The 23,375-nt window shown below is 39.7% G+C and overlaps 1 protein-coding gene across 2 annotated transcripts in view; it reads right to left on the minus strand.

Annotated features, from left to right (window-relative positions):
• The window catches only part of Scfd1 (sec1 family domain containing 1), a 73,120-nt gene that overhangs the window by 5,780 nt on the left and 43,965 nt on the right, over nucleotides 1–23,375 (minus strand). For both annotated transcript variants that reach the window (XM_052185889.1, XM_052185890.1), the window contains exons 15-21: nucleotides 19,195–19,291; nucleotides 16,616–16,686; nucleotides 15,559–15,638; nucleotides 11,707–11,769; nucleotides 9,967–10,042; nucleotides 4,386–4,439; nucleotides 1,143–1,195 (exon numbers count right to left, since the gene is read on the minus strand). In XM_052185889.1, coding sequence (XP_052041849.1) covers nucleotides 1,143–1,195; nucleotides 4,386–4,439; nucleotides 9,967–10,042; nucleotides 11,707–11,769; nucleotides 15,559–15,638; nucleotides 16,616–16,686; nucleotides 19,195–19,291 — 494 coding nt within the window. The remainder of the gene's footprint in view (nucleotides 1–1,142; nucleotides 1,196–4,385; nucleotides 4,440–9,966; nucleotides 10,043–11,706; nucleotides 11,770–15,558; nucleotides 15,639–16,615; nucleotides 16,687–19,194; nucleotides 19,292–23,375) is intronic.

Raw genomic sequence — 23,375 nt, forward strand, 5'->3', positions numbered from 1 at the left:
GAATGAAGACTTAAAAATAGCACAGTATAATGGCTTATTAATAATCAGGGTTTAGGATAACACAGGGAAAAGGCTGATAAGAGAGTGCTCTGAGCCTGCTTGTCTTACAATGCTGGCATCCTTTTATTTATCCCTAATTATCTCGTATATGCTTCGTTTAGGATTAAACAGTCCTTAGCTTCTATGGTTACACTTAACTGTGTGCAAGGAAGAATTACTAACAGAGTTACATAGCCTCTCTGAAGCAAATGACCATGGGTTGTAGTAAATGTGCAAACATCACTCTCCGACTTAATACTCTCATTACTCCTAAAGAAAGCCCTGGACCGCTGGAGGTCAGTCCTCATTCCCTGTTCCAACAGTTATTATATTAGCAGTTCTTATATAACAGCACCTCTACTAAGTTCAGAAAAAAGAGAATAGCACTAGAAATTACCAAACAATTTAATAACCTAGCAGTTAGCCCATCCTTCCAAATGCCCATGAAGATGTGACTGCTTGGGAGAAGAGTGCTGAAGGTTTAACTTCAGCTACAGGAAGGAAACTTACTCCTGGAGTTTTATTGCTAGGGACATCCAGTCATTTCCTTCTAATTCTGCCTATCTGCCATCTGTCTTTTAAGTCACTTTTCATACTACCGCGAATTAACTCTTGAATAAAGTAACCAAGTAAATTACCATATTGTATCTTTCAAAAAGTGCAGGAAACTATAAAGTGAGTGATTTCATTGGCATAAAATGCCTTTATAGAAATGATTCTCAGGACATGATTTCTTGGACCGTGACAAACCACCACGCCTGCCACCACCATCTTAAACGACTGTTTCCATCACAGAGGTATTTTCCTCTCATTTAGTTCAATAACTATATTCACTTAAAAATACTTCCTTTAAATCCCCCACTTTGTTTATGATAACACCATTTTATAAATAGTAAACAGCTAAATTTATTTCTTTAAGGGAAAATAAGATACTAGCCCTAATTACCAGTGATTATCTCTGAAAGAGATTAAAATCCCCACTGTTAGAATTCTAACTCCCACAGTTAGAATTTTCGTAAACAGCAGGCTGTCTTATAATACATTATTTCCATCCTCAGAGGGAAAACCCACAACAAACACCACCCATGATAAAAGCTTCTCACCTGTCATTACTCCGCAGCATTTTGGGATCAAAATATCTATAATCATCTGTTTCCTATTAAAAACAAAAATAAGTCACATTGCCATGACTATGGAATTTCTGTTTAGAAGGCATAGTTTTGCACAGTATTTGATTGTAACAAATCTTCTAGTTTCACAGAATGTGTAACAACTGTCTCTAATCCTTAACAAGCCATTGGCTGTGTTAATAAGGAGTATTTTCACGACTTCCAGGCACTAATCTCAGTCCCTTGGGCAGTTCCTCTTGTTATCCCACAGTTTTAGATGGGCAAGCTGAGATAATGGGAGATTGTGTGACTTTCCTAAGGTCGCATTTTCAGTAACAGAGATAGGATGTGAACCTAACTAAGGCATATAGTTTTACTGCCTAAGGGCTTTTGCTTAGGACTTTGTCTTTCTGTAACTTTACTGAACATATTACAGAACACATAATATAACATATAAGAGGCGCAGTCTTTTATATGCAAGTTTTGGGACCAGATCAATTTTAGAGTTTAGAATTTAAAATGTAGATAATTCTGGATATCAGCTGTATATGTGACCAGCATTTTACTACCATCTAATGCATTAGAATTTCTCCAGATTAATACATGACTGTTAGCATAAAACAGGATAAATAATTGATGGAAAGAGCCTCAATTTAGTCCCGTGGGATGTGCCTCAGACCGAGTCACCCACACTCTTAGCTTTCCAAGCCTCTCTGGCTCTATGAATTGTGAAACGTTATAATAAATGGGCAGCTTCTTGATATTAAAGGAACTGTGATGTACGGATCTGCCATCTTACGATGTAACTACTTCCTGATCTCTGTCTTCTTGCCGAACGATCCAACCCTCTGGCAAATGACAAATGCATACATGCTGGTAATATTCAGTCCTGAACCTAACTAACGGTCAACACTGATCAATACAGCCCCTCAGAGTAATCAGAATCCTTCAGTCCATGAGAACCCTACCAGCAGCTGGACTTTCAGGGAAAGACAAAGCCTCTCTGATAATCTTACCTTCATTTCAACAAATTCAATGACCAAAAGGAGACACTTAAAGTCTAAGTGACAGGAATGCATTCGTGGGCCTACAGGACGGTCAGCAGGTAAAGGAGCTCTTGAGGCTAAGCTTGATGCCCTGAATTTCATCCACGGGACTCATGTGATTTTGAAAAGAGCGAACCAATTTCCACAAGTTTTTCTCTGACTATATATGTGCCACACACACACACACACACAAAGGATATGAGAGTGTCTTATGTAGCCTAGCCTGGCCTCTAATTGTGTAGCTGAGAATGACCTCAAACTCCAAATCCCCCTGCTTCCCCCTTCCAAGTGCTGGGAGCAGAGGCATTCTCTCTCTGCTAGGTTTATGTGGCCTGGAGATCAAGCCAGGCCTAGAACACCAGCTGAGAACTGGGCTCCAGTACTTCAAAGCACCTGGACTGAGATGCAAACAGCCATTTACAAGTGCCCGTCAGGGCTATGTTACTGTACTTTGCTAACTTCCTCAGTGTCTCCAATCACCTTGGAATCCTATCTACAAACAGGAGAGGACTGGGAATGCAGACAGCTCCTTACATAGCAGGTGGATGAAGAAATGCTTTTAACACAGGAAAAAAAAAAGGTCTCCTCCTGTTAGTAACAAAACCCATCTGCAGTAATGTGCTTTTAATTATAAACTAAAGAGTATTGATGAACTTCTACACCTCAAAGAGACATCTAATTAAGACTCATTCAAATCTAGCCACCCACGTGCTTCTCATAAAGACTGTGGCAGGAATGGCTGCAACTAGCATGGGCAGGAGGGGCAGGAGGAGCAGGAGGAGCAGGAGGAGCAGGAGCGGGACTTGATTTCAATTCTGTTGCACGAAGCGGCCATGTCTCCTGGTCACCTTCCTTCACTTGATAATGACCTGCAGTAATGACCCTTGATAATGGTGTTCATTCTAGAGTTCTGGGAGTCTGTGGAGAGCACACAGTTCCTACTCTAACTAACACAGTATAACAGTGAAAGAGCTACGGAACCCCAGCAAGTTAACGGACCTCACCCTGTTCCACTCTCCTTACCTATAAAGTGAGAGTAACAGAGTACTTTTCTTGGATGGAAGTTATTTATGAGGTAACAATTGGCTGAGTGGTTCCTGGCACATAAGTACACAATAAATGTGCCTGCTGTTATAGTTATTGGTCTATAACAAAACATCAAGTCAAATCAGACAAGGATCAGTAACCCCGAGCATCCATAGCCCGCTGTGCATGACCCCTACATTTTTACATTCACTTGCATTCCGACCAGCACGCTTGGGCCACCTTTCAGAATATACTGCCCAGAATGAGGCATTTCTTAGACAACTGGTCATATGTGCACAGGCCTATGACAAAGGCAATTAGAACTGCATTGTGAATCACTTCCATCTACGCAGATTCTTCAATACAGAACCTTTTAAAGTTTATCATACCATATAATTTTCCCGTAACTTTCATAACAGCAGCTGGACATTTTCTGGTGTTTTAGTTTCCACATGTGTGAATTTAAAAATTGTTTTTGCTAATTTCCATAACCATGTTTTAACAATTACTGAAGGAGTCATATTGGTCTAAATATTATTTTCATTTTTTTCAGGTCTGCAATCCTCAGCCCCACCGCCACATCTACAGGCCTCAGACGGACCTAGAATAAGAGTTGTTCTGGGTGGTTCACGAGAGAGCCAGCTCCTTGGCTGCCAGAGCTGGACCATGGTGACAGCTTGTAAGGCCCTGCTGAGCAGCCAATGGATAGACGGCATGGACAACTATTTGCCAAGGAAATGCTAACAATATTTACACATTGTTATCCAGGCAACAAATTTGTTATTAACTTGTTTGGTCCAAAGGAATTTAGTACCATCTGCAATGTTCAAAAGTTTTACTATGTTATTTTTTTCCTAATTTAATTTCCTTAAATTGGTCTGCTTCTCTTACATTATTGATGGTCAGATTTTTTTTTTTAATTTATAGAAATGTGTTCTTCAGGATGTATTAACATTAAACATGTAAGAGTTAGTATATACTTAATTCAGACGACAACCAGTCAGAATGGTTGAGTCACACTTCTGTGATCATGGCTCTTCAATGCCCCTGAGAATATATGGACTCTGCTTCTCTCACACTTCGTGTTCAACACCACCGAGTCAGCCTGCATTTATCTACTACCTTCTGTACATCCAAGAATTTATATAATATAAATGCTACTTACAGGGTTTGACTTCATCTCCATGAGATTGTCTAAAATTCGAGTAACAGGTAGATTCTGTGGAAGACATTAGTGTTAAGTACTTGAAAACAACTTGCTCACTCTATATATGTGATTATCTTTCAATCAAACAAATGCTAAGTTTATGTGCCCAGTTAGCATGTCAGAAGTAAACAACCATAGCACCCAGAGTTCCCACTGAAGATACACTGCTGTGTGAAAGCTCCTTCTAAGCCCCTGACCTCCAGACACATGCGGAGGCACTCCCATGCCAATACTCAAACACGTACACAATAGTAAAGAAAGCAAATTTCAAAGAATTTCTGGGGCAAGGCAACAGCACAAAGCTGAAGAGCCTCTGGGCCCTTCTCACTTTACCGAGTCCCACTCACCTTCTGAATCTGAATGCACAGCTAGAGCTGTGCAGTACACAAAGCATATGGAGAAATATAGGGAATAAATCAGGAAAAAACCAAAGCCTTTACTCTAAGAATAAATAGAAATGTAGGCATTTAAACTGTATTTTATGATGAACCTTCATGTACCATAAGAGATGTTCAGGACGGGTATAATTAAATTTTGTTCTGTATTTGATAGCCCTACTACAAATGATGACATGCTTGCCAACAAGTATGCTACACCTTGAGGAAGCTGTCTTCCTAGCAAAATTGTCCAAGGTCTCACAATTCTTTCTTGTGTTTTCCAGTCTCTATAATCCAATAACAAGAATCAACTCCCTCTGCTTCACCCTTCAGTCAGTTTTTACGGATGGCCACGTGACTAAGTGAAGCCTCCAGCTGTACAGAATGAGGAAGGAAAGACATCTTCAAAGACAGAAGCCACAGTGCTTAGAAAAACAATGGGTATGGGTCAGCGACAGACACTCCACTAAGGCATTCTTTGTGTAAATGAAAACTTGGGTCAATAATTTAAAAATGTTAGGAGTCAAGGCTTATCCCTGTAATCGCAGCACTCTGTAGGGTAAGGTAGGAGGACTACCATGAGTTAGTGGCCAGCCTGGGCTACAGCATGAGAATCTTATCTCAATAACCAAAGCGGGAAAATTAATTACACACTAAATCTCTTCATACAAGGTAAGTAAACTCTGTTGTAGTTTCTTCTGTTACTGGGATAAATTCTCTGACCAAAACCAACCAGGGGAAGTCTTTGACGTACACTTCAGGTGGTAGCTCACCTAGAGAAGGCAGAGCCCATGAGGAATGCTGCTTGCTGGCTTGTTCACAGGTTCACCCTCAGCTACCACAGAGCCCAAGTCCACCTGCCCACACATGGACAGTTTTACCCACAGTGGGCCTGCCCTCCCACATGAATAAAGAATCAACATAATTTCTCCCCGACAAGGCCACAGATCAGTCTGACTGACAGTCTCTCACTGAGTCTCCTAAGGCTCGAGGCTGTGTTAAAGAACAGCTGAAGCTAAACCAGGACACACTTCAATGGAATGAAGAACTGAATGGCTGGGTGTGGTGGTGCACACCTTTAACCCAGCACTGAGGAGGCAGAGGCAGGCAGATCTCTGTGGGACAGCCTGGTCTATATGGCAGTTTCCAGGGCAACCAGAGAGACTTGATCTCACAAAAGGGAAAACTGGATTGTAGTCATGTGGACCACACAAGTAGAACTCAGAGAACTACTGTCCGGTTTATAAGCCTTGCTGAAGGAAGTGCACACAAAACTAGATTAAAACATTCTAAGCCCAGCTTTCTTTATACTTAGACACGGGTGTTTAGAAAGTGGAAAACACCATATATTTTGTTTTGTTTTTGAGGCAGGATTTCGCTATGTAGCCCTGGCTGGCCTGATACTTGCTATGAGTGGAGGCTTCTTGGGTGGCCTGAGTACAGAGACCCACTTGACTCTGGCTCCTACATGCCTGGCAGAAAATGCTACATAGACTTGAGATGCACAGTCCCATAGACAATAAATCATAAATTATGATTCATCATTTTAAAAATCTCTTTCTAAATGGAGAGAAATTTACCAGAAGAAAAACAAAACTATATAGTGGGAACTATTTCCTAAGAATGGCTTTATGATTTTAGTCACTAGAAAGGTTTAGAAAAAAACCCAAGTTAATCTCTCTAATGATGTAATTCTTACAAAAAACAAAGTAAGATATGCACAAAATTAAAACCTAGATATTAATACTGCATCGCCACAGCAGAGAAGGTTTCCCCCGGAGGTAGCTGACTGCTCCGTGGTGACCATCTCTAATTTCTCCTTTGTAGTTCTGGGTGCGGGAGGGTGCTCTGATGCTGACCACAGGAGCAGGACCGGAAGCAGGGTTCTGCTGTCCCAATCAGTGTGTTGGAGAATAAAGATGGAAACTCACAGAGGCTAAGGGATAAATAACAGTGCTTCCTAAGTTTTAAGATTATAGGCTAGAAGCAAATCTACAGACTAATTCCAATGCTCATATTATAGATGAGGAAGCCATAAGATCTTAAGTAACTTTCCTTTTCAATCACAGTGTAATAATGCCACCAATAAAATCAACAAACTAGGATTACATGGGCCCACATCTATCCCTCCACACCTAATTTCACCAGAGAGCTGCAAACTCAAGCACATCTTTAAGCCTTCCCTATAACCCTAAAGTGTTCAAACAAGCCCCTTAGACAGCTATTACTACACAGACTACAGATACTTCAGTAGATCTCCCCAATGCACCTGGGCTTTAGAAGGAAACCTACCAACACCTGATTTCCATCCCTGCTCACTTTACAAAAGTATGCTTGACATTTAGACAGTTAATGTACAGTATAGTGCTATGATATCTATTTATACTGTGAAATGGTTAATATAAAATATTCAGAGTTCAAATTTTCTATTGCATAGAATTTTTAGTTTTCTTAAAAATAACAATCCTAAATAAAGATCATACATGGCAATCACGTTTGTCTTCCAGGATGTTTTAATTGGTTGTATTTTATTTATTAATAATTCATTTTTTAAAGACAAATTGTTCTGGTAGATGAGCAAAGACAGTAGGGATTTCTAAACTATACAACTTCATGCTTACATTTTCATCATATTCTTGTAAAATTATCCTTACCCAAATTGATTCAAATCTGTAAATATTACTCAACTGGCTATGTGAAGGTTGATATTTAAAATGTGGAAAACTCATGCTGCCCATAAAACAAAATACAAAAAGCTTTTATAAGTAATCTAGAAAACGGAACACTGCTAATTCTATTCTTTTTTTAAAGGTCTTTTTTTCTTTTTTTTTTGGTTTTTTCGAGACAGGGTTTCTCTGTGTTGCCCTGGCTGTCCTAGAACTCACTCTGTAGTCCAGGCTGGCCTCAAACTCAGAAATCCACCTGCCTCTGCCTCCCAAGTGCTGGGATTAAAGGCATGCGCCACCACTGCCTGGCTAATTCTATTCTTTTTTAATTTACTGGCTAATTTAACTCTTGTCCAATTAGTTATAGCTTAAAAAGTTTATTCTGATAAAAACATCTCAAAACAATCTTTATAGTGCCAATGAAAAGCCTCAAGCAGGAAAAAGTGCTGAGTAACCTGAGTTCCATTCCTGGAATCCAGATAAAGGCGGAAAGAGAGAGCCACCTCTACATATGCCCCCATAATATAAATGTAAAAAAGCCCGAACAATCCTTTATTGATGAAGGCAGTATAAATCACAGTATTCTGAGTTTGTATTCCACTCAGTCTTTTTTGGTGACTCTTCCTGAATTCCCCTGGAACTCCACAGTCCAAGTACCGTACTAGATATCTGGGTATCAGGAAGTGCAATGTCACAATGGGCTTCTGTGACTTTAACATGCATTTCTAGAATAGAGAGACTTTACACAAGAACAATTTGGCAATATTTATTAGGAATAACGACAAGTGTCCATACCCTTTGACTCTTAAGTAAATTCTTAATGCTAGAAATTTGCAGTGTGGGTTGGAGTAACCAGAAATGAATACCCATCCAGAAAAAAATGGTTGAGATCGTGGCAGAAGAGTTATGTAAAAGGAGAAATTCAATTTCTGCCACAGAGAATTTTGATTTTTACTCTCTTTCTTCGTTCTGGGATGACATTTCTCTGTGTAGCCCTGGCTGTGCTTGAACTAAAGCTCTACCTGCCTCTGTCTTCTGAGTGCTGGGATTAAAGGTGTGCGCCACCACAGTTGGGCTCAATTTTTACTTTTTAAAAACTGCCTATGTCAAACAGATTTCTTAACAGTTTGAAATGTTATGAAAAGCAAAGTAATTTAAGGTCATAAATGATAATTTTTTTATTTCATTAACTCTAAAACAAATTTTTGTGTTGCCATATAAAATACTTAATAGCAAACCAATTTAGACAATCTTACATATCACTCTGAGGTGTTGCATGCAGTTCTGGGAACTAGTTAACGTAAGCAGACAATGACAGCATCTCCTGTCCTGAGGCTCAAGAGTCCTCTCAAGTACTTAGGAAATCATGTCATTATCTGAAAAAGAAAGCTTGGACAGCTTTTAATCGACAAAGCACATGACGAATTCTCACTATTCTTTATTAACAACACATGGTGTTCATTTGTTATTTATTCCTAAATAAAAAATGTGAAGGTTCTTTGATACCAGGAACTCACTTTATGCAAAGTGCCATGGGATTTGTAATATACATATAATGATTATATAAAATACCACAAGAAAACACAAGAAAGATTTAAAATGTATGGAGGAAGTTCAGAGAAAGAGAACATTCTGAAAACAGATATCTATATATCCGACAGTAAGATCCAGCTAACTGTCTTTTAATTTGACCTTTAAAACGTCTCCTAAGGATTGAGGGACCTCAAGGGGATGGCAACCCCACAGGAAGACCAACAGTGTCAACTAACCTGGACCCCTGGAAGCTCCCAGAGACTGAGCCACCAACTAAGTAGTATACACAGGCTGGTCTGAGGCCTACGCAATATGCAGCAGAGGGCTGCCTTGTCTGGCCTGGAAGAATCTACACCTATAGAGACTTGATGGCAGAGGGTGGAGGATATGGGAGGGGCAGCCTCCCTCTCAGAGGCGAAGGGAGGGTGGATGGGGGAGGAACTCTATGAGGGGGGACCAGGAGGAGGGACAACATTTGGAATATTAAAAAACAAACAAACAAACAAACAAACAAACAAAAAACCCTCTTCTAAGCAGTAAATCTGTCTGCACTGATATGAAACACTGTAACTCTGTACTGAATGGAAACACTGTATCTTAGTACTGATGTAAAACTGTGTGCCTTAGATTTGCCAGAGATGTTCCAGTTACTTTTTTTTAAAAGACAAAACAAAACAATGATAAAAAGAAAAATGGGAAGTCATCAAAATACTGGAATTAAGTAGAGACAGTACAGTTTAAATAAGCAAATCTTTTTTTAAAAAGTATACAGTCATAAGAGTTCTAAACTACACATAAAAAAGAAATCTAATTTCCCTACTATGTCAATGAGGACCCTTTGGTTCTAATTTTCTCCTCATACTTCTTACTTGAATAAATCCAGAAGTTTCTCTGCCTGGGTAGTGAACCTGTCAACATCTATATTTCAAAGTCAGCAGAACGTTTTCTGACAAGTGTACTCACCTGCTGTTTCAATACCAGGTTCTTCACGCCTTCCATCACAAACTGTGACCCCGTATTCATGACTCGGGATAGGAGACTGGGTATGGGCAAAAGAGAAACGGAGACGACATTAAATACAGATCTGCTGCGGACACAGCTTGGCGGTTGCACACCACAGGCTGCTCCCTCTGCCACCACCTTGTTTCCCATAGACAAAAGGGCCAGGGGAATTTCCACTTCCATGGCTATCACTGCTGCAGTGATATTTAATAAGTGATAAAGTTAATAAACATTTATTTAATATTTTAATAAAAGTGATAAAATAATCACTAAAAACTATAAAGAGATGCCCTCAATAGAACTGCTTAGCCTTACACATAGTTTCTTTCAGATTGTTTTAATGCAAAAATAATCAGATGAAAAACAGTAATTCAGACTTCAATTCTGGGGTTCAATCACACATAGCACCATATTACCCATCAATATTATAGACACGTCAAGTGTTGCTGTGCTCTGCATCACTAGAGCTGACTTAGTTCTGTTATGTGTACCATCGCCCTCTATACACATGTAAACATGTCGAGCACAATAAGCAGTGAGCATTGCCTTAATTGTGAACTTCTAGAAACACAAGGAATGCCAGTAACTGTTTGCCATACTAGGTTTATAGTTCTACTTCAAAGACCTGAACATGGATCAGAGGACATTGGGTAAGAGAAGAGTAATTTTACAACACATAAGAAAGCTAGGAGCAGTTTTCAATTTAGCCAAGATTTTCTTAAAGCACATTTATTAAAACCTCAAGTATAAAATACAAAAGGAATGTTAGGTTCTACATATTCTATATAATTTGGAGACATGACACTGAGATATCTATCTATTAAACTCATGGGCATTATTTTCCTGTCCTTACTTCCCTGTGCACCTAAGAGCAACAGGATGGAAAGCCTCTACGAGAAGGAACCTTTGAGGGGATGCATGGCCCTGAAACTACTCTTCATGCCAGCTAAGTCTGTTACTGGGGCAGCAGGGTTTAGGGCAGTCCGTATCCTATCCTCCAGGGGGTAGGCCCGCTAGATTGCTGAAACTAGACACATTTCTTTTCCTCTGGACTTCATTCTTTTATTTTAGCTTTTAAAAAGTTAGGAATTTGAAATATGTGTGATATAGAAAAGACTGGCTAGAATTGCCTTGTCATCAAATTAGAAAAACACACAAATACTATAGCAGTCTCTAGAACAGTGGTTCTCAACCTTCCTAATGCTGAAACCCTTTAATACACTTCCTCATATTGTGTATTTTTTCTATTATGAACATATGTCATGCCAAATACCTGATATGTAGGATATCTGAGATGCAACCTTTATGAAAGGGTCACTCAACTCCTGAAGGAGTTGTGCTCCACAGGTGGAGTGCCACTGCTCTAGAGCCGGGCCTCATCCCCAGCCCCGAGGGCTGTATTTGTCATGTGAAGCCGACTGCCTAGCTTTAACAGTGTAAAATAGCTTTAACTATATATCTGTAAAAATGAAAGACAATGGTTTAAGAAGAAAGAAGCATAAGAAACCAATGGCTCATACTTTGTGAAGATCCTCCCTTACATTTTAAACGGAGAATTCAAACTACTCCAGGAAGCCAGAAAAAATGTTGACAATTCTGTATCACAATGGAATTTCAAGAAGGAATCAAATACTGTGTTTTTAAGGCACAAACATCTAAAGTTTGAGAACAAAGATTCAACCAACATTATTACATACTTACCCCATTGGTTTAGTGGTAGTGTTCCCATAGCTGGCAGGAGTTGAGGCCATCTTGGCAAAAGCCCTATGAAATAAGGAGATTTATATTTACAAGTGGACAGTTATCATTCAGTATACTGGCATGAAAAGAGTTGGTGTTTGACTTCTAAGATGCACTGGCTTTTTTAAAAAATAAAATTTTAAAATAATTATACTATAGATAACATTAGAACCAGAGATTCCCTAATGCGCACCAACACAGGGCTAGAGGCAGCTCAGTGGCAGACCAGAGGAACAGGTCAAGGCCTAGGGTTCCAACAGAACACTGCAGAGACAAGCAGAAACCACAAGTGCAGCCCCGATGGGAGGGGTCTCCTCTTCCTACATGGCCACTAACAACAGAGCTCAGGCAGACACTTGCACGCACAGGAGAATGGGCATGTGCAGCTAAGCTCAGCTGAGTGCTGGGTACAGCTCAGACTCCCTTGCTTCCCGACGGACCTTTGCTCAAGCTGTCCTTTGGGGACTTCAAACTCACCACCCTCTTTAACACCAGAAGAAATGCCACATTCCTCTAGGACTCACCTCAGAGCCACCTCCTTTATCATTAGTCTTTTCAGTCAGTGCCCACTGATGCTTTACCTTCAGTTACATTACAAGCCATGCAGCTTTATATGTAATTTTGCAAATGGTCACGTATTTTATGAATTTTATGAAAGTTTAGAATCTCTTTAAACGGTTATTAAAAGTTGGGGAAAAAAGATAACACTTCAGTGTGTTTCAAAAAATACCTTCCTCTAAAATGTTTTTATAGTTCTTTACACAATTCTGGGATACAGAATGTTCCCAGAGGCTCTCAGTACTGAGGTAGTCAACGGCCAGGACACTGATGTTTGCTCTCCCATTACAAATGTGTGCATCAAATGCAACCCGGGTGACTAAAAGGAGAGTCAGTCTTCTATTGTAACCCTGGTCCATTACACACTATTAGCACGCCACAGACATTATGTCAACCGTATTTTTCCATGACTTTTAGCTACTGTATATGGTTTTCACAAAAGGAAGGGTGGGCAGAAGTGAAAAAAATAGGAATCATTAACAATGGAGTAATTGAAATGCTAAAAATATTCAGCTTCTGTCCTGACAAGAATCAAGTATAGAGAGAAATCCCAAAGTAAACCCAAAACTTTCAGTTTTGTTCAAAAACGAGGTTATAAACAAAACATTATTTACCTCAGGGGACTGGAACAAATGCCTCCTCTAGAACTGGCTTTTGTAGTAGAAACTATACAACCAACCAAGGGGAATGAAGTCGCTCTTTATGACTGAGTGTTGTGACAAAGCTTCCTCAGCTCTGATGAGAGACTGCTCTAACAGTGGGACTAGAGGGCAAAACGCTGCAACCCTGATTCAGGTGAAATGTGTAATTACTTTCTGGACAGTGAACTTGTGCAGCCCAGCCAGGCTAGCCATGATATGTCTCCTAAGTCCTGGGATTACAGGCTGTACCCTGATTACTGGGCCAAACAAAAATTTCCTTTTCTTTAAAAAATTATTTATTCCTGTTTTGTAAGCATGTATGCTATGATGAACATATGGAGGTCAAGGACAACTTTGTGGAGTCAGTTCTCTCTTTGACCTATAAGTGGATTTTGGGAACTGAATTCAGGTCACCAGCATTACAGTGACTTTACCTGCTGAGCCATCTTACTGGCCCAAATTTTACCTTCTTTTTCTTTTTCCGTATCAGGGTTTCTCTGTGTAGCCCTGGCTGTCCTGGAACTCACTCTGTGGCCTCAATCTCAGATTCACCTGCCTTTGCCTTCAAGTGCTAGAATTAAAGGCATGTGCTATCAATACCTGTCCAATTTTACCTTCTTTTTATCTTTCTCAGTTTCTTAAAATTGTTAAACTAATATTTTATAATTGGAAAGTAAACAAATGTTACTTAAGTGCAAAGAACATGGCCAAACATAAGAAAAAATTTCCAGTGTCATCAGAAGCATGGATAATGAAAGGCACCCACATCACCCTCTAGAGAGAGCCATGGTTAAGAACCTGGGTGTTGCTTTGGCTGTGCGCACCTTTCCTAACGGAGACTGGAATGCAGAGTTCATCTTACAGTCTGAAACTGGGGAAGAGCATTTCAGCAGCAAGGCCTGAAGGAAAGGGGGTCTGAAGGAAAAGCAGCCGAAGGAGTGCCTGCATGTGGGGACACTCAGGCACATGCTCTGCAGCTGCAATCACATGCATGCATGTCACATGCAGGGGCCATGCTGGGGTCTGTCATTCTATGTCTGGCTCAACTGTCACCACCCGGAAGTTTACCCTACTGAGCAAATCTAGTCACTGCCTAAGATCTTATCACCCAGTGTTACTGTCTCTGATCATTCCGCAGATTTCAACAGCATTCTTTCATTTGTTAACTATTTCTTCAACTCATGCAAATCCAACGATGATGCATCCCATTTAGGAAATAATCATCATGCTCCCAGTCAGGAAATATAGGGAGCATCAAGTTCCTTATATAAAAGGTATAGTATGTTCATACAACCTCTGCATGTCATCTCCTATAATTGAAACTATCTCTAAATTATATGGAACATATAATATAAAGGCTATGTAAATAACTATTACACTGTATTGTTTAGGAAATAACATCAAGGAGAAAAACAAACAAACGTATGCCAAGTTTAGCAACTGTTCTTTCCAGGGTACTTTCAGCCCATGAATGCTGAGCTGACAGGTGTGGGAGCTCAGAGTGTTTATCAAATTAATCCACCAAGAGTTGTAAAGAACTTTCCCCTTCTTAACAAAGTCACACAAATGTTGCCAATGCCATTAAGTCTTCTATCTTATTTAATCACCCAGTTGGATTCTATCTGACAAAAATACTACACTATTAGCAAGGATGGACAGATGGACACAGTCTTGCTATGTAGCCCACGCTGTTACTGACCTATGATGGACCCTCCTACCTGAGCCTTTCAAGTGCCGTGATTACGGTGTTTGCCACTGCCCGGTCTAAAGTACCACCAGCTACCTGCCCAGTTTACCTCTGGACACTTAGGCTGGTTCTCACTGCTATACTTTTATGGTTCTAGAAACTTCTTTGGACAAATCCTTAAAAGGGGTAGAAGGTTAAAGCCTTTTATGGCATTCTGGAAAATTATTGAAATTTACATTTTTTCTAATAGACTGTAAATGCACCAATTAATTTGCCATTTCCTTGGAACGAAGGTCTTAAAATTTGGTATTGTTCTTGCTACTAGTTGATAGTTTTCTGACATTAGATCCAGAAGATTCCAGTCTCTAACTTCAGACAGAGTTTCACTGTGTAGCCCTGGCTGTCCTGGAACTCACTCTGTAGACCAGGTTGGCCTCGAACTCAGAAATCCACCTGCCTCTGCCTCCCAAGTGCTGGGATTAAAGGCGTGCCCCACCACCACCCGGCTAGTCTCCAACTTTCTAATGCATCAGAAAAGGAAATACCAGGTTTTTCCCAGGATAAAAGGAGTCTCTATTTTATGTTGCTTTAAGTTGTGAATAAGGTGGGCTAGATAAGGAACTGCTTTGCGCTTGGTCATAAAAATTCTCAGTGTAGCAGTATAGGGCAATACCAGAACAGGGAAGTGGGAAGAGGTGGATGGGAGAACAGGGGGAGGGAAGAGGGCTTATGGGACTTTCAGGGAGTGGGGGGCCAGAAAGGGAGAAATCATTTGAAATGTAAATAAAAATTACATCGAATAAAAAAAAAGAATATAATTGAAAAATTCTCCATGATATTATCCAGCATTCCTATTTTCTTAGGAACAAAATTTGAATTACAACCTTACCTTAAACAATAGGAGAGTAAAAAGAAACTCAAACTTACTTCCACTGTTTGATATACTGTAAAGGGCTGAGGTTGCAGCCTGCATCTGTTAGAGCCTTTTTATATTGCTCCAAATCAACCTGCAATAAGGCAAGAACTCCATCATAAAAAATACTTTCACAGAAGACTGTTTGCTGTTATTTGACTAACCAAGATTTTACTATTTAATCCAAAGCCTGAATTTAAATGCCAGGCTCCATGTCAGGGTGTCTGGTGGAGCTGGACCTTAAATGACCACCCAAGTGGGCATCTCGGGCAGAAAGCACATCTGACGAGAGGACAGCCCTGAAGGGTAAGGTTTGGAACTCTGTCTTCCCTCAGGAAGTTCATCAGTTTTCTTTTCTCCTGCCATTTTTTGGAACAAGCCCTAAAGAAATGATTCAACTTGGCCAGAAATATTTCAAAGTCAGAAAAACGGAGGAGCAACGCAGGCTGAGAGGCCCTGCGGCTCAGGCTTCTCGGCTCAGCGACACTGGAGGGCTCAATGTCCCTCGCAGAAGAGCAGCTGTCTTCCCATTTGAAAACTGTTTTCTCTTTCCTACTATTCACTTTATCCCCTGATGAGTAAGCCCAACTGAATTTGTGTAAGTTAAGAGCCACAGGGACTCTGACTTAAGAGGAAGAAAACCTCAGTGTGTTCTTGTGACTGAGTGTGGAGTTGAGAGCCTGGAGTCAGGAGCTTCCCTGAGCTCTCCTCACCTTTTGAGACAGTGTCTCTCACTGAGGCCATAGTTAGCCTGACTGCCTGGTCAGCCAGCCCCTGGGATCCTAGTGTGGGGATTACTGTGGGTTAATTTAGTTTAGGACAGCTAGTTTTCAGAAGTAAGAATTTTGACACTTGAGGTCAGTTTATACTCCCACACCGTGGTCAGGTTCCCAAGTGCTGACATAAATTCTGGTATAAACTGCAGTTAACAGAATCCGCCTTAACCGTTCTAGTTGTTTTGTTCTTTGAATAAATGAGCATCACATATTTAGTGATCTTTTAGGTCTTGTTTTGAAAGTCTAGCTGGTAACTGGAGATAAGCACCCCGCCCCCCAGTGTCAGTTTCCATACCTCAGACGGTGCTTGCTGTGCGCTTATGTAATAGATGAGAAACAGCCTCATTTTGTCTTCCGGAGTCCCTGCTACAAGGGAAGGGAAGGGAGAGAAAAGACTTATAATTGTGATTACTGAGCATTACAATTAACACTTAGAAGAACCTTAAAGTTCAAGGCTGTATAAACATGACAGAATGACGTGTGTTTCTTGCTCACATGAGCTCAAGGAGGAACAAAACCACAGTCTCATTCACAGGGGACAGGAGAGGTGGGTTAGAGGAGTGACTACAGAAACACCTCACGTGTCCCCAAATGCGAAGATTACCCTCAGGCATGAACCAAAAAAGGGAATATTAGACACAGGCAGTGTGAGCTCTAGGCCGCGCATCTTCAAAGGCCAGGAATGAACACAGGACGTCCCAGGCAGAGGCATCATTCCCCTAGGTGTTGGGTTATAAGATCTGCTGACCAAATGACATCAGAAGCTGAGACAGAAGTCTCATTTCCTAAACCCAGATGCTGCCTCTGAGGAGTTTTTACAAGGTTGATGGAAAACATACTTTTATATTAAAATATGAAATGGAGTATATTTACCTCAAACTTTAAGACAAAACTAAAGTTTCAAAGAAATTGCCCATTACCTTGGGAGTTTTCCAAGTGATTACTAATACAACTCGAGGCCCAGAGCAGCCCAGTCACCCCTCTTCTTCCACAGGGTACACTTTGGCAGAAGAGTGATAAAGAAGTGGCCTCAGTAAGCTACCAAATCTCACTCAAAAGTGTGTCCTAGGATGTGAAGACTTCTATCATTTATTTCATCAGAATAAAAACTAAGCTCTCGTCATACTGAAGTACTCCTGTACTCTTGGCACTAAGACCAGAGAGAGGAGGATTCCAAGTTCAAGGCCTGTCTGGGCTAAACATAACTTCCAGACCTGATGGACTATATAGTGAGATTCTAGCTCAAAACCCAACTAATTAACAAAACCAAACCAGACAAATAAAACAAAAAACCCCCAAAAAGATAAAAGCTCAACATTACAACAAGCTAATAGTAAAACCAGATTAAAAAAAAAAAAAAGAGTGGCAGTTGATGAAGCTCGGAGCTTCATGGGCCTCCGAATCCAGATACCCCTCAATTTATCTTTATTTCCCAAATAGGAAACCTCAGTGGCAGTTTTGTTCCTTGGGTTTACAACATTTGGTACTTCATTACTGGTAATGTTAGATAAGATTACCTCATGGGGTATTTACTTTGGTTCTTACAGTAACATTTCTATTTCTTTCTTTATAATGAACAAGTATTTATAGAGAAGTATTAGTGTTCAAATATGAAATGTCTCAAGCAGGCTCATGTACTAGGTAGGACTCTTGGCTGCCAGTGGATAGGCCTTGGAAATGATTGGTTCTTAAGAGTTCTGACCCAATAGACTTACAAAATGATTAGCAAATGATAGGATTTAGGTCTAACTGGTGGAAGAAGATCACTGGCCATGTGCTATACCCCAATCTTCTATCATGGTGGCCATGAAGTCAGCTGTTTGCTCTACCATGATGTTCAGTATCACCTCAGAACAATGGAACCAGACAACTGTGGACCAAGACTTCTAAAATCTTTCTTCCTTTTAAACGGTTTCAGGTATTTGTCACAGTGATGAAGTCTCATTAAAAGATGCAGTGCTCTGAAATCACGTAAACGTTCTATCAAATTTCAATTATCTTACCTATTTTGCCTATTCAGAATCAAGGCTTCCTTTTTATCCCGTGGGCTCTAAGCCATGATTTATTATTATATTTTTATTTTGATGGTCAGATGGACATGATTTGGACCCTTTCACACTGACTGCTAGTTCTTTTTTACTTTTTTTTTTTGTAAAAACTAATTGTTGTAATTAGTTGTAAACACAACTAATGTTCTAATCTAATTTTTTTTAATTCAATTATTTATCCTATATCCTATTATTTATCAGTTCCTGTTCTTAGTCCTAGTGGAAAATGCCATTTATGGTCAGAATCTAATTGGGCAGGGGATACTGCTGCTCCCAGACCCAGTTGGCGAGTCGCAGGGCTCCTCCACCCGCCCCTGGGTCTCTTCCTTCAGTATTAGCAGAAAAGGCATAGACCTATGCACCAAGCTGGTCAGCTCCTCCTGTTTGTATAGCAAATACTCCATCCAGTGAGCCATGTCCTTACTACAGTTTATGAAGCACACCACAACTGTTTTTAAAGTGTATTCCTGAACATTTAAAGGAGAATGCAGTCTTAAGTTACATTCCCCATATACCCTCTGGATAAACCACAGTGAGGTAGAGACAATGTCACTCATTCAAATCTTCCAGAGAGAGTGGGAACTGATGGCCATATAGATCACATTAAAGAAATGAATATAATAAAGTGTTTAAACAAACTAACAAGGGGTGGGGGAGGAATCATTTTTCTGTTTTTAAGAACTGCTATGTTGAAAATTTTTCAGCATAAAATAGTTCTTATAATTAATACAACAATTACTGACTAATACAGTAATTCTACTTAAATTCTGTCTGGACGGAAACACTAGATTCATCCCTGTAAGTACCCTAGGCTTACGGCACATACCGTCAGGGTCGGATATGACGTCTAGGAGGGACTTATCCACGGTAGTCTTGCTCATTATTTTTTCTTCATATTCAAAATACACATCCAGTTTTCTTGCCTGTTTCAAAATACACACTAGGTCAATATAGTAAGGAATAAAATATAGTAAGAGTCTCTTGCTAACAAATTTCGATTTTTCTAATCATCACATTTATAACCAAATGTTTATTTGAGGAAAGTTGAGTTTCTTATTTTTATTTTTGGTTGTGAGCCTAGCCTTTAGTGGCTGAGCCATCTCTCCCACCCTAGTTTATTACTTTGGTCACATCAGAATGATCTGAGCGGCCAACAAACTGAAAAGGGACCAAGCGGTCAGTGTGCTTACTTTTGTGGCGTGTGGGTCCGCACATTTCACTTAACTGGACACAGAGTTACCTAAGTCATGTTATTTCTAGACTCTTTCCAACAAGTAAGACCCCTTATTTTCATGTCTTTGTATTTTGTTTCTGAACTGAGTTTGAAGTGAGTTGGGGACACAGAATCAGCTGCTTTCAGCCGGAGCATACCAGGGCACAGCAGAATAGAATGTGTACAGAAAGTCGACCAAGGAATGGATTTCGTGTACGAGCAACAAACAGGAAGCCAGCAATAGTCTTTCAACCCACTCCGGTACGGTGGAACACAAGGCCACAGTTTTACAGTCATGAAGTCCTCACACAGGTAAGTTAAAAATGGGACTGGCAAGATGGCCGACTGGGTAAAGGCCCTTGCTATCCAGCCTGGGGACTCAGTTTGATTCCTGGAGCCCACACAGTAGGACAGACAGCTTATTTCCGACAACAGTCTAACCTCCACATGTGCGCTGCACATGTGTATACATAGATCTCATGTCTGTGTGCAATATAAAAGTGAATAAAAACCACAGAGAGACATACACAAAGGAAAGGCCTGCGCTCACCTCTCTCTTTGCTCCTAAAGGTACTCATTTTGTTTTTCCACATTTTTCAGCTTACTGAATAAAATTAATCCTTTCTTTTTTACTTCACTTTTCTCAGAGACAGGGCAGCATATTGTTAAGGTGAGATTTCTGATAAGGATTTTCAGTTTCTATGAGACTATCAGTCTCACTAGCTGACCATCTTGTTTGTAAACATGTGCACTGTTCTCTAAAACAAGACAAGTCAAGCTGAAATACGAATACGCACCTTCAACTTCTGTTACCTAACTTCTGTTAAGGGCCCTACTGAAAACCTGTTATTATTGTTGAAAGAACAGGTAATCTTTCTACCTTAGTTACTCCAAATCCTTAGTTTAATAATAAATAGAAGGTTATAAATCTACACTACACTACTCTAATGGAACTGATCTCATTAAATTATATTTTAATGTCAAATCCTTGGTCACTAAAGCTGCCTCACAAAACAGCCACATGAAATCTGTAAGTGTAAATATCATTAAATACTGCATTCTTATATTACATAATTTATTCCAGATTAAGACTCAAAGTCAGCAATATATATGTATACACACACATATATTAATTACATACATCTCTCTCTCTCTCTCTCTCTCTCTCTCTCTCTCTCTCTCTCTCTCTCACACACACACACACACACACACACACACACACACACACACACTTAAAGAGTTTCACTATGTGCATGTAGTTTTGGCTGGCCTAGAAGGGTTATGTAGGCAAGGCTGGCTTCAAGCTCTCTGAACTGCAGCTGCCTCTGCCTCTCTAGTGCTGAGATTAAAGGCATGCAACTACCATTCTGGGCAACTAGTACTTTATACAATGTGACACAGAGTAATGCTTTTCTTAAAAGGTTTAGAAAACTTTTCTGATAGGAATTTTATACAAAAAATTACATCACCCTCTACTTAAAAAATATCGGTGGCCAGAAAATTTAGACATATGCAAACTAAATACTTAGAAACTATTTTGAGTTTTAAAGCGTGTGTACCTTTATTATGGGTGATAGTGCGGGTGTGTGGATGTGCCATGGGTGCAAGGGGGTCAGAGGACAATCTCCAGTGCTGGTCCTCAGTTCTCTTTTTGTTAATGGCTGCTTTCACCAGGACAGCTGGCCTGTGACCTTCTGAGGACTCCCTTGTCCTCACCTCCCATCTCAAGCCCGGTCACGGATGCAGGAGACTGCACACGGCTTTAAACGGGGCTCTGACTTCAAGTCCTATGCTTGCACGTAATTCCCTCTGAGCCATCTCCCCAGCACCTACCTGGAGTTTCTAATCTCTTTAGTATGATTTTTCTATCTGTGGAAACTGCTTTTAATCTGTTTTAAACTATGGAAACAACTTTAATGTAGAAATTTATTCAATATACTGACTTCTACTTCATCTATTTAATCCTACTTACAAGAATCTGTATTAAAAGTTTAAATGTACACAAAACATTACAGATAAATATTTAAAGTTTAAATGTAAGTACAACTATAATTTAATGACAGTTTTAATGAAAATAACTATTGAGTTTTATGAAGATATGTGGCACTTGCAAGCTTCTAAGTCTTTCACAAATTATTTAAATATTTTCAAATAATGTGTTGAACACTTAACGATAAACCTAGAAAAAGAAGAGAAAAATCAGATTTAAAGCAAGCAGAAGACCTTGGCAAAAAACAAACAATGAAAAACAAATAAGAAATGAAGACAAAAATTATTGGAACTAAAAGCTGACTCTTTGAAAAGACCAATTACACTGAAGTTCATGAAGTCATATACATGAAACCAAAAAGAAAGAAGACAGTTATTAAAATCAGAAATGAAGGAAAGGTCATTTCAAGGGATCAATAACATTAAAAAGATAAAAATGTATTTTGAACACTAGTGTATCCACAACCTCATTTGATAACACATTTGAAATAAACCAATTTCTTGAAAGATACAACTGATCAAAACTCATTTAAATAGAAAAGATACTATAAATATGTCTATCTCTATTGTTTAAATGTACTGAATAATTACTTTAAAAAACTGAAAACACTAGACTTTGAAGGTTTGAATTCTACCAAACATGTATCAACTCCCCTGAACAAACAACCCAACAACAACAACAACAACAACAATCCACCAAAAAACCAATACCAACTTTCCGTACCTTTTCTGGAAAGCAGGATGGCAACAGTTAGAGGGAGCAGGGCAAGGCAAGAATGCTTTAGCACTGCTCTCGACTGGAGAGCTTAGCCAGCATAGGATATTAAAGACCAAGTAGAAAGCAAGAAAACTTTCTACTGCAGAGAATAAGGCTGCCCAGAGAAGTAACATTAAAAAGTCTTGGACCTAATAAGCAAATAATGGCAAAATTGTAGGCTATAAAGGAATATGTTAACACAAAAACCTTTCTGATATACCAGAATGAATAACTAAAATCTTAAAGTAAAACTGTACCAATTAAATTAGCATCAAAAATTCCAAGAAGGGATTACAGAGAAAAATATCCAATACTGTCAGGGTTCCAGTCCTCCTTGATTTGAACTAAAGACTTAAAAGAATCCCAATATAAAGCTCAGTCAATTATCCTGTACAGATCAAACTAGCTTCAGTGATAATATGGAGTGTCAAGAGATGTTTGGCCGCTAGCAGATTAAGGAAGGGGACTAAATGTGGAAGTATGACAACACTACCTGCAAGATTTACTGAGAGGCTACAATAATCATTAGAGTGTGCTGACGAAACAACTGACAAACAGATCACATACTAGAAAAGAGACTCCTCCAAAACCCACAGAAATATAACGTGCGATGAAACCAATACAACTGAGACAGCCATTTCAATAAGTGATGTTAGGACAGTAAACAGCCACACCCACATCTAAGCACAGACCCAAGGGACCACAGATACAGTAAAATATAAAACAACTAGAACACAGGAGAGAGTCGTGTCTATTACAGGACTTTTAGGTACGGCAGTGAGTTCTTAGATACACTACCAAAGGCATGATCCATGAATGACAGACACCTTACCGTGAAGGCAGCATGTGTAAAGATGTGCCATATGCCATCAAGACAATGCAAATTACAATGAGGTACCACTAGATACCTGTTACAATGGCCAACTCCAGAACACTGACAATACCAGATGCTGAGAGGGATGAAGAACACAACTTTCATTTATTGCTACAGGAGATGGAGGGTAACCCCACACAGAATACTAGTCAGAATAAAACAAAAGGGGCCCAA

The sequence above is a fragment of the Apodemus sylvaticus genome, chromosome 6 (assembly GCF_947179515.1).
Source record: "Apodemus sylvaticus chromosome 6, mApoSyl1.1, whole genome shotgun sequence".
Lineage (NCBI taxonomy): Eukaryota > Metazoa > Chordata > Mammalia > Rodentia > Muridae > Apodemus > Apodemus sylvaticus.